The sequence below is a fragment of the Crocodylus siamensis genome, chromosome 5, assembly GCF_052110815.1.
Source record: "Crocodylus siamensis isolate JL-2025a chromosome 5, ASM5211081v1, whole genome shotgun sequence".
Classification (NCBI taxonomy): Eukaryota; Metazoa; Chordata; order Crocodylia; family Crocodylidae; genus Crocodylus; species Crocodylus siamensis.
In genome coordinates, this window is record NC_143399.1 from 15,362,424 (window position 1) to 15,374,463 (window position 12,040).

The window sequence follows — 12,040 nt, forward strand, 5'->3', positions numbered from 1 at the left end:
TTTTAAAAATAAAGGCTTTGAGTACTCTCCACTTCTGACTGGTCTATCTCGTGACGTGATTCTGAGCATGCACGTGGTTTAAAGCTATGTCATTTTATTTCTGAGCCTGAAGGAAGACCCAGTCTTCTAGGACTTGTCCATGCATTGGAGATAATTTAGAACCTGATGAAAAACCTCCTCCGATTTTAGAAATCTGATAAGAATCCAGGGGACTGTTCTCCAGTGTAAACAGATCCCACAGTCTTCTGGGATAAAAGTGTGTTAAAATTTAAGGTGTAAGAAAAACTAAGCATCTGTGTGTGGATCTATATATAATCTTGAATATGTTACCAAAGAAGCTGTCTAGTTCTGTCATTAGCAGCACCGCAACAGCTAGACTTCTACTGAGGTCAGTCACTGTTTCATCCTTCAATCCTAAGCTGCAGTAGAGAAATGTAGATTCCAAAATTCAGTCTTGTGACAGGTCCCATAAAGATCTTAGCTAGATCCTCCAGCAAAAAAGAAGCAACTCTTTGTAATGTTAAATAAATAAATCCTGGAAGAAGCAGTAAAAAAATCTACATTGCTTTTATACTTTGCTTTTTTTCTTTTTAGCCTTAATTCTGTTGACTAGTCAGATATTTTTCTGAACAGCTTAAAGCAGTGCTTGCTCCAACACTAAAAAAAAGCCATTTCCCAGCTGTTTAGCTTTTGGAAGTCATAACACTTACTGTAATTCTTAAAAGAAGGGGAATAGTTGAATTTTCTATTAAGGTACTAGAAAGAGAGAGAAAAAGAGAGAGGGACAAAAAAACCCTGAAGCTTCAATCTGCATTTTTTATAACAGCTACACAGGTATCTAATGTGATGAATAAGTGACTGTATTAACTACATTTGGGGCCTAGTTTGGTGTTTGTGGAAGCTGATGAGAGCTTTGACACTTGTTTGAATGGGTGCAGAATCAGATCACCTCAGTGTGTCCATCACTGGGAAGAGAAAAATTCTCAAGCTCTACTGGACCCACAAACTAAGAACAGAAAAGCCAGGGCCTCACTTGCAAACAATTCTGGCAGTGTAAAGAGACCTTATAATATGTACATAGTGTAAAAGGTCCATAGTTCAAAAAAAGTCCTGGTCTGGAGTGCAGCGGGTATAGGAAGCAGCTTTTTGACACCAAAGAGTGGAGTCTACCCAAGTGCAATTTCAGAATTCTGGTCGATAGAGAACTGTTGCAGTACTGGATGCCTTGGAGTCAGCTACCTGTTATCCAAGCTCCATGAAGTGTCTCCAAACAAGAGACAATCGAAGTTCATTGAAACATGATGGCTCCCATTCAAATGGGTCTACCTTGAGATAGTGGAAGTCTACATCTCCGATGAAAACAGCTTTTTCTGATCCAGCTGCAGAGAGCTGGGGTTTGGGATGCAGAGAAATCTTCAGTTAGTATCAAGGCTTTTTTTTTTCCTCTTACAAACCAGGGTCTGAGTGGTTGGAGGGGGTACAAATGAAACCTGAAGCTTATTCCCCTGTTCTGCCCATAAGATGACGCAAATTTAACCGTGAGAATAGCTGAAAAAGAAGAACTCTGTGCCAGGGAGAGCAATGCCATGATTTGAAAGAGAAGCTCTGTACAGGAAGGATTCCTCAAAATACAAATATACTGCAGCATGAAATAAGTCAGGGCTCCACCAGCCCTCACAACCATGTTCACTGCTCTTCATTAAGTATGGTTGCTTAGTCCTCAAACATAAGCTACCATGGGTTAGCAGTTAACTTTTACACACCAGAAAGTAAGAGCATGCCCATGGATGGTTATAGTAGATCAGCTGATAAAAGGTAAAGCTCCATCATTTTCCATATTGCAGTAAATTGCTTATGTCCATGTACTCAGGGGATTCTGGTCTAAGAACGCTACTGTCCAGAAAACTGAGAGAAGCAAATGCATGTAGAAGTCTACCACTTTGTCTAGAATAAGCCTATCTTGCTTGTGCAGAATAAAATAAAAGAGTAGTTGGTTTCTGGAACCCAAGCAAAGTTGCTGTATCTGTCTTGCTAACTACTGCAGGACCCTGAGGATGGCTAATGTACATCCAGACTAGGGACAGAATTTACACATAAACCAATATAAGTGATCAGAAACCAGTTCAAATCTGTAACGCAACAGAAGTTAAGTGCTCAAATATGACTTTCAAAATGGCCAAAACCAGTTTAAGATGAACCTGGATGGATGTAGTATCAGACTTAACTGATTTAGGTTAAAACGGTTCATTGAGCCTCTGTCCCAGATCTCCTCCAGATTCAAGTTAACTTCAGTCCCCCATTATCCCAGCTTGCTTTGCACTGCCCCTGCAAATCCCTCCTGGCAGGGTGGGCCCAAGCTGTCTGTTCCAACTGAGCAGAGAAGTGCGCTCTAGCTTCTGGCCCGGGCCAATCCAGGCATGTGGGTGCATTTCTGGAATCAAATGTGAATGTCTGTTCACTTGCTTATCGGTTCACTCTACACAGCTTAGACTAACTTGCAAAGATTGAATCGATTCAGTCTGTGGTTTTTTGACTGTCAATACTTAACCCCAGAGTCCCAAGGCTGGAGCTCTGGGACGCAGGATCAGAGGTGGATCCAAGGGAGGTACACTGGTGCACGTGTGCCCCCCCCCCCCCGCTTTTTGATTCCTGCTCCCCTCCAAGTTTAACACCAACTGCCCGGCATTTCTAGTCAGGTAGTTCTGAGGGAATTGACTGACTTCATGGCCCCCTATAATCTACCTGATCCCTTCTAAACTCTTTATTCCAGGTCATGATGTTCCATCAGTCAAGCTATCCTTGGTTCTGTAATTCTGCTGCCTGTTAGATGCTCCTGATAAAGAAGGTCCTATTTCACAGCCCTGCACATTGTTTTTAACTCATTCCAATGAAGTTATATTTGTTTCTGCTTCAATCTTAAAATAAATAATACAGCTCTAGGCCCCCTGTACATTAGTAAAGCTTCTAACTTATTTTTAACTGAAGCAAAATATGTGTTGTTTTATATACGATGATGCATCTCACCCTCTGCACTCCCCTCTTCAAAATTCTAGATATGCCCATATACAGGATAGTTAAACTCCTGGTAAGCTTGAGGTTTCCAGTGGTCTGGGATGGAAGGCAGGACTAGTGGTCCCCTTACCATAAAAGTGTTACCAACAGCCTGTGTCCCGGAAGCAAGAGACAGGCAAGAAGAAATGCCAGAATCTACCCAGGTGAAGGTAAGCTTTAGAGCACATGGCTAACAGGAAACTGAAAATCAGCAATCGGGTGACTATCCAGCTGGAATAGCTCTACCACCTGACCCCTATGTGATGCTAGCATAACATAATACCATAAAGCAGATCAAAACTTGGGACTCTGCTCAGCAAAGTATGCTGAGAATGAACTTCATGCTCTAAGCCCTTCCTGGTCCCTCAACAATATGAGACAAGTTGTGGATTAAGCTCTCATTTAAACTGGAAAGCTGTGCTGCTTTACCATAATAGCTAGTAATACCATAATAGTACACCCTGGTAAAGGGGTGCATATCAGCATTACTACTATATCTACTTTATGGCTTGTGCAGACAGACAGACAGACATCATGTTACTAACTGACTAGGCTCGTCGGGGGAAGGGGAAGACGAGGGCGGAGGAAATATCAGACTGCCAGACCAAACAGCACCCACAACTACAGCCCAGCCCAGACCAACGAGCGAAGCAATCAAACAGGTAAGAGAGAGAGGCCAGGGTAACGTTGGGATTAGGGGGTCACTACACACATCCACAGGAGGCCTCAAATGCCTCTACACAAATGCTCGTAGTATGGGCAACAAGCAGGAGGAACTCACCCTCCTGCTGGCTGACACCAGCCCAGACATAGGGGGGATTACGGAAACGTAGTGGGATGAAACGCATGATTGGGCGGTCAATGTCAAGGGCTATAGTCTGTACAGGAGGGACAGGACAGGAAAGAGGGGTGGGGGCGTGGCACTCTATACTAAGGAGGAATACACATCCTCGTTAATTAGCAAGGAGCCAGGGGAGGGGCACTCTGAAGTGCTTTGGGTTAGAGTACAAGGCAGTCGAGGGAAAAGGGACTTAACAGTGGGAGTCTACTACAGACCTCCCAACCAGGGAGAGGAGCTTGACCAGGAATTCTTGGGTCAGCTCACAGAGGTAGTGAAGGCTAAGGATGTGGTAGTCATGGGGGACCTGAACCTCCCGGACATCTGCTGGGTAGAGCAGTCAGCCAGGTCTGAACGCTCACGTAGGTTCTTGGCCAGAGTGCAGGACCTCCATCTAACCCAGGAAGTGCACAGCCCCACCAGGGGGGACGCCCTGTTGGACCTAGTGCTGGCCACGGGTGATGACCTGGTGAGGGGGCTGTGGGTGCTCGACCACCTGGGCGACAGCGATCATCGCCTGCTGGAATTCACCATCCAGCTCAAGGTGGCAAAGGCATGCAGTAAGGCAGCAGCCCTAGATTTTAGGAGGGCAGACTTCAACGAACTAAGGAAGATAGTTGGAGAAGCGCTGAGGTCCTGGAGGGGAGGGGAGCCAGGTGTCCAAGGAGAGTGGTCGCTCCTTAAGGAGACGATCCTCCAAGCCCAAAGGAAGGTAATCCCAACGAGGATCAAAGGGAGCAGGAGAGCACACAAGCCTCCGTGGCTCACCAAAAGCATCCGGAAATGTCTCCTTGCTAAAAAGGAGGCTTACACGCAATGGAAGGAAGGGGTCATCACCAGGGAGGACTATTCTGTAGTTGCTCGGGGATGTAGGGGGGTAGTTAGGAAGGCCAAGGCAGAGATGGAACTGGGACTAGCTTCCCAGATTAAGGACAATAAGAAGTCTTTTTTTTAAATACATAGGGGGTAAAAAGAAGGTCCCAGGTAATGTGGGGCCCTTGCAGGACGACATGGGTAACTTGGTCGTCACACCAGACGGCAAAGCTAACATGTTTAACGACTTCTTTGCCTCCGTCTTCCTAAGTAGGGACCAGAACACCCACCTCCCTGCTGGGCCCCCAGGGGAGGCACACCTGGGCCACAGGTTAGCGAGGATTTAGTTAGGGAGCTTCTGGAGGGGTTGGACGTATTCAAGTCAGCCAGTCTGGATGATCTCCACCCTAGAGTTCTAAAGGAACTGGCCGGGGTCATTGCAAGTCCCCTAGCACAACTTTATGAGCACTTGTGGTGCTCTGGAGAGGTACCGGAGGACTGGAAGAGGGCCAACGTGGTCCCCATCTTCAAAAAAGGCAGGAAGGAGGACCCGGGAAACTATAGGCCGGTTAGTCTCACCTCGATCCTAGGCAAGCTGTTCGAGAAAATTATGCTGGCACACATCCAGGAGGGGCCAGCAGGAGACTGCATGCTTAGGGGCAACCAACATGGGTTCATCAGTGGAAGCTCCTGTCAGACCAACCTGGTGGGCTTTTACGATCAGATCACCAGATCGTTAGACGCAGGGGTAGCAGTGGATACAATCTTCCTGGACTTCCGGAAGGCTTTTGACACTGTCTCTCACCCTGTTCTCATTAAGAAACTGGGGGGCTGTGGTGTAGACACCCACACAGTCAAATGGGTCGCCAACTGACTAGAGGGCCGCACCCAGAGGGTGGTAGTAGATGGGTCATTTTCAGCTTGGAGGGATGTGGGTAGTGGGGTCCCCCAGGGCTCGGTCCTCGGGCCCGCACTGTTCAACATCTTCATCAGTGACTTGGACGAGGGGGTAAAAAGCACCTCGTTCAAATTTGCTGATGACACTAAGATGTGGGGGGACATGGGTACATTGGAAGGATGCAACAGGCTACAATCAGACCTTGACAGTTTACAAGGGTGGACAGATGAGAATAGGATGGGTTTCAACACAGACACGTGCAAGGTGATGCACCTGGGGAGGAACAACCGGCACCATACCTACAGGTTGGGGAACTCCCCTCTTATCAGCACGGAGGTGGAAAGGGATCTGGGAGTCATCATTGACTCCAAGATGAACATGGGCCGGCAGTGTGGGGATGCAGTCAGGAAGGCCAACCGCACCTTGGCATGCATCCACAGATGCATCTCGAGCAGGTCCAAGGAGGTGATCCTCCCCCTCTATGCGGCACTGGTCAGGCCGCAGCTGGAGTACTGCGTCCAGTTCTGGGCGCCACACTTCAAGAGGGATGTCGACAGCATGGAGAGGGTCCAGAGGAGGCCACTCGTATGATCAGGGGACAGCAGGGCAGGCCCTATGAGGAGAGGCTGCGGGACCTGAACCTGTTCAGCCTCCATAAGAGAAGGCTGAGGGGGGATCTTGTGATCTGTTATAAACTAGTCAGGGGGGATCAGCAGGCATTGGGGAAGTCACTGTTTCCCCGAGCACTGCCAGGAGTGACCAGGAATAACGGTCACAAGCTGGCAGAGGGTAGATTTAGGTTAGATATCAGGAGGCGCGACTTCACAGTCAGGGCGGCTACGGTCTGGAACCAGCTTCCAAGAGAAGTGGTGCTGGCTCCTACCCTGGGGGTGTTTAAGAGGAGGTTAGATGAACATCTTGCTGGGGTCGTTTGACCCCAGTATTCTTTCCTGCCATGGCAGGGGGTTGGACTAGATGATCTGCTCAGGTCCCTTCCGACTCTACAAACTATGAAACTATAATTACACTTGTAGGACTTCATGTATATATAAGGTCCCTCATTTTAAGCAACACATTACAACCAGTTGGAAGCTGAGAAGGATGGAAGGGTTGTTGGTGTCCAGAAAAAAGGTAAAGTAATGAGATACAAAGTTCTTATTCTGCACTTCATCTCTGCATACAACCACTAAGAACAGCCATTTTTAACAAATATTTTATAAAATAATTATAGCTGCAACAACAGCTGTTGCTAATCGTAAAATAAAAGCAATGAATGTACATCACTTGTGACACTAACTTTCTGGATATAGAGCTGAGATGGTTCATACTGGTAGCTAAAAAAGCAGACAACAAATCTGATGAATAGAAATAACGTGTGGTAGTCTGCAAAATAGATACTCAAAATAATCCTGCTTAAAGTTGTTATAAAATTCAACTTTGGAATTTTGCACACCTCCTACTAAGTGATCCTATCAGTACTATTCTACAGTCTATTTGGGACTGCCTACTACAGGCCAAATGAAGATAAATGTGACTGCTTCCTATGAGTAAGCCCAACTGTGTGACTACTTCTATGAGTAAAGCAAACAGGATATTAGTATGTGAAAATGCAACCTGCAGATTCTACCTGAAACAATAGTCTGAAATTTAAAACAAGGACAGGCTTCCAAGAACAGTTCTAGGAACCTCCACGTGCAGTCTGCTGGCCACAGCTCAGTCTCTACGACCTGAAAACGACATCCTAGGTTGTTTTCAGACATTAAACAAAAGAAAAAAAACCCAGCACTTTAAACTCAGAGCGTTCCTCCACCGAGCCCCATGCATGCCCAGAAGAGGCAGCGCCTTAGTTGAATCCAGCTTGCCCCATACCTGTAAAGATCAGGTGCTTTAGTGGGGCTTTTGGGCACTTTTATCTAACAGCTGATTGAATCAGCTTTAGCTAAAAGCACCAAAAAGCCCGACTGAAGCATCCAATCTGTACAGATGCTGCAGAGCCAGGTCCAAGTAACACGTGGCCACTTCCTGTAAAGTGTGTTTTTGTTTGTTTTTTTAACGTCTGCAAGCAGCCTTATGGATCAGCATGAGTGCAAAAAAATACTTCCCTTGCTTCTGAATTCCTAGATCTCATTTTATCCAATTATCTTGGGGAGGAGGATGGAAACGTGGACCAAGTCTTATCCACTCATTTATGCGTTGGGAGTTGCTGCTCTATTAAGAACTGGCAGTATAGTATATTACCCAGCCCATGTGTAGTTACAGCTTGCATAGGTAGTAAATATCATACACTTAGGAGGAACTCCATCAACTTCCCTACAAGTGGCATAACGGTGACCTCTATACATATGCTATAGTCTTTAAAAGCAACGAATTGCAGAAAGCAATCAAAACGATGACTAGACAGCAGAAGGATACAAAGGTGACACCACAGCAACCTTTTTCCTGGCTTATTAACATACTAGTAACTAGACTTGAAAAACTTACCATACCCAGCTTGAGCCTGATATAGGAGGTAGGAAATAGCACTAATACTAGCAACCAATAAAGGATGGCAAACATCTTGCTACTGTACTGACCCTCTTTCCAGGGCTGTAAATCCCCTTTCCTGATTAGCCTGCCAGGAATAAGAAACAGGAAAAAAATACCATGATGACAAAGTAAGTAGATTTTCTTGGCCAATACCAATGGCCGATTATTAACCAACCGTATCTACCAATACTGATCTAACTGCCAATTTACAAGAATGTAGCCCGGCAGCTTGGAAAGCAGCGTCCAGCCTGTAAGTCTGTGGGGAGAAGGGGGAAGGGTGGGGATGCAGATCAAAGCCCCCACAGTGAAGGAGGGAGAGGGGCAGGGGCAGGGGCAGGGCCAGGCACTGCCCCAGCCAGGCCAGTGAATGTGAACCTGGGAGCCGGACAGACACCACTGGCAGCTCATCTGGGGATGCTGGGGGTGGCTCCCTGCTGCTGTACACACTCCTGGGGGAGGCATGGAGGGGCGTGTGTCCCCCCAGATGTGTGCGCAGGGTTAGAGAGGGCTGCCTGCTGCAGCCTGGAGGCCAGGGGCTGCGCTGGCCTCTTGCCAGCGGGGGGGGCTGGGCCAGAGTTGTGCTTGAGGCGGCGATGCTAGTAGGGGGGCTACAGGCAATTCTGGGGTGATTGTAGCCCACCCTGCAACCCACTCCCAGCGCTGCTGCCTCCTGCCACACCCCCGCCTGCCCAGAGTGCAGCCCCAGCCCAGACCCCCCCTGCCAGGAAGAGGCTGGCGCAGCCCCTAGCCCCAAGCCCACAATGGGCAACCCATCCTCACCTCATGCACAAATCTGGGGCACATACACCCCCATGCCTCCCCTGGAGGGGTACCTGAATGAGCCACCCACAGGTCCATTCCATTCCCAGGGTTGCATTTATCATCCAGGCTGGGCAGCACCCACCTCTGCCCCTCTCCTACTATTTCACTCACCATAATGGCCTTGATCTGCACCCCCTGCCTCTTCCCTCCCACCACAAACGTCTCCCACAGATATACCAGCCAGAAGCTGCTCTCCAAGCTGCCAGACTGCACTCCTGGCCACATGTATGGTGTGGCTGTGCACATGCACGCAGCATTTATCGGTGACATTATCAGCCAAAAAAAGCCGATGGCTGTTAATATTTATTTTCCTGTTACTGGTGCCGCTCTGATATGCAACCAATAGATCAATGCAGCTCTAAAAGTCAACTCTCCCTACTCATTACAAGAAGTTTATAGCGAAATTGTAGGGTCCTTGCTCTCTTCTGTCAATCCCTGAATAGCATGTTGTGATAAACGTGAAGTCCCTCTAGTCTCCCAGCCACTTGTCCAGCAAGAGAAGAGCATCATGTTCACCCCTGACCCCACAGCCTGCAACGGGAGGGATTGACTCCACATTCCACTCTCCCTGCCCCCTGCCTCTCTTTTTGGTCTTCTCCTATGAATAGCATCAATAACTGCTGCTTTCTCATTCAGCAGAGTGAGTGACAATCCTTTCACTTCAGCCCACAGTTTTTGAATAGCAACAGTGGAACTGGCCACTCTACCTAATTTCAGTCTGCACCACTTTGAGAAAGGCAAAAAACTTAAAACAGTCTGATCAGTCTCCAACAGCACTACCCTGGTTTGCACCTGGAGGCAGGCAGCTGACTGGAAACATCACTTAGGAAAAAAAGTCTACAGAAAGTTGCTAATGACAAGTGAATGTCTTAGATTCTCCTGCAAAAAAAAAAAATCACCAATTCTATATCTATATCTAGATAGATAGATAAACATACACACAGGTTTCCCCTCGCCAACCATAGTTTTGCCAATTTGAGTATCCACGCTTAAAATTCCGTATACCATTTTGGCTACCGTGGTATAGTTTCGAATAACCACGGTTTTCCATGGCCGCACATCAGCCTTCCACCTGCCATTTTTCTCGTAAGCCTTTTGTCTTGCCAACCAAGGGAACTTTCAGGAACCCAACCCCAGTGGCTAGCAGGGGAAGCCTGTATATACCCACATATATATGTGCGTGTGTGCGTACGCACACACACATTAGTGATTTTTCTAATATATGTGTATGTGTGTGTATGCAGGGTTTGAATTACATTTTAACTCTTGGGGGGGGGTCCCGCAAAAACACTGAGCTGCCCATCACGATGCTCTAATAAAATTGGAAATCTTAATTTTAAATCTTACGGGGGGGTGGGGAGGCTCTCATCTCTTATGGGGAGGCTCACCCCCCTCCCCCACCCCTCTGCAATTTGGGCCGTGTGTATGTAAATGTGTGTACATACACACACACACATGCATATGTGTACATAATAAGCTTTCTAATAAAATGTTTAATGCTGTGTGTATTATACACACACATGCATGTAAGTGTATATAATATACACACACACAGCATTAAACGTTTTATTAGAAAGCTTAGTGAGTATGTACACACAGACACACACACTACCATGCACTTATATGTGCATGTGCACACACGTACACCCCTCCCCCCGGGAATGTCACATGTGTAGGCGCCGGGCACGTCCCGCAAGCCGCACAAACACGACCCCGCCGCCGGCCACAGGAGACGACGCGGAGCACGTCCCGGGCGGGGGGGAAGGCAAGGGCTGAGGCCGAGGTCACGCCGGGGAGCGCCGCTCCCAGGTGCCGGCCCGCAGCCTTCCTCCCCGGGGCCTGCACATCCATAGGCGCCATAACCCCCCCGCGCCTCCCTCCCCCAGCGGCAAGGACGGGCCGGCGCTCCCCAGGCCCCCGCCCCGCCAGGCCCGGCACCCCAGGCCGGCCGGAGGCACCGCACCTGGGCCGGCACCGCCCCCGGCCGGCAGCGCGGGGCGGCCCCGCTTTGTCCGCTGCGAGGCGAGAACCCGCAGCGCTGCTGCGGGGCCGGGCCGGGCCGGGCCGAGGCGGGGAGCGGGGCAGGGCTGCCGCCGGGGCCCGGCCGCTCTGTTACCTGCTGATCTTCTGCGCGAAGGCGCGGCGCTCGGCCATGGCTGCGGCCGGGCTGGGGGCTGCCGCCGTAATGCTGCGGAGAGGCGCGCAGCCACACGGCCCGGCCCCCGCCCGCCGCCGCCCGCCGAGCGGTTGCTCGCAGAGATACGGCGGGGGCGGGGGCGGCTCCCGGGTTATTGTCCCGGGCTCGGGCAGGGCCGGCGTTTAGCGGGGCGGGACAAGCGAGAAATAGCCCTGCCCTCGCCTGGTTGGCCTGCTGCAATTCAAACACCCCCGGCTGCGCGCCTCGCACCGCTTTACCAACCTCATTGTCCCCGTGTTAGGATCAAAAATACAAGTCCGATGGCTCGGCCCCTGGCTTGCCAACTCCGGCTGGGTGGCTTTTTGGATGTTACGTCATGTTGGAAAAATGATGTGATGTCATTGATTTCATTTTCTTGAAATACCCTATTAAAATCTCCCCGATTGCTTTCAAGAGTCACCGGGAGATGAATGTGGAATCCAATACCCTGCCCCGGGCCCCGGGACGTGTGTTTTCCCCACGCCCCGTGAGAGGCAAACAGCTTGGATGAGGCTGCTCTTAATGGTGAGAAATCCCAACCCGACTTGTGTTGGCTCAAGACTCAACACCGGCGGTGGGGAGCCGCGTCCATACTTCGTGGTAGTGTTAGTGCAGCCGTTAGCCCAGGAATGAGGCAAGAGGCCGGAGGGTTTGGGATGATCTCGTTTATAGGAACAACTGCCCAGTTGAGATAAAGGTAGACGAGCTTACAAACACAAAGCTGAAGAACAATGCTTTGCATTCAAAAGCTTGTCAGGCTTTATCCCAACTAGATGGTCAGTCCAATAAACAATATCACCTCCCCACCATCTCTGCCTCTTGCATAATTTACTGGCTTCGATTCACGAAGAGTTATGCTTTACAGTCTTACACCCCCAAATGTGGTTTCCAACCGGCTTTAAAGTGCAAGATAAAG

At 49.1% G+C, this 12,040-nt stretch overlaps 1 protein-coding gene across 6 annotated transcripts in view; it reads right to left on the minus strand.

Annotated features, from left to right (window-relative positions):
• DOCK7 (dedicator of cytokinesis 7) overlaps positions 1 to 11,387 on the minus strand; it is a 156,459-nt gene extending 145,072 nt beyond the window's left edge. For 3 of the 6 annotated variants that reach the window (XM_090049421.1, XM_090049419.1, XM_090049418.1), the window contains exon 1: positions 11,065 to 11,253. In XM_090049421.1, the coding sequence (XP_089905547.1) occupies positions 11,065 to 11,102 (38 nt within the window). In that variant the 5' untranslated portion in view covers positions 11,103 to 11,253. Of the gene's footprint in view, positions 1 to 11,064; positions 11,257 to 11,367 lie in introns of those variants that run through there. The other 3 variants (XM_090049422.1, XM_090049423.1, XM_090049424.1) reach the window with 3 other exon arrangements.
• Positions 11,388 to 12,040: the final 653 nt, after the last annotated feature.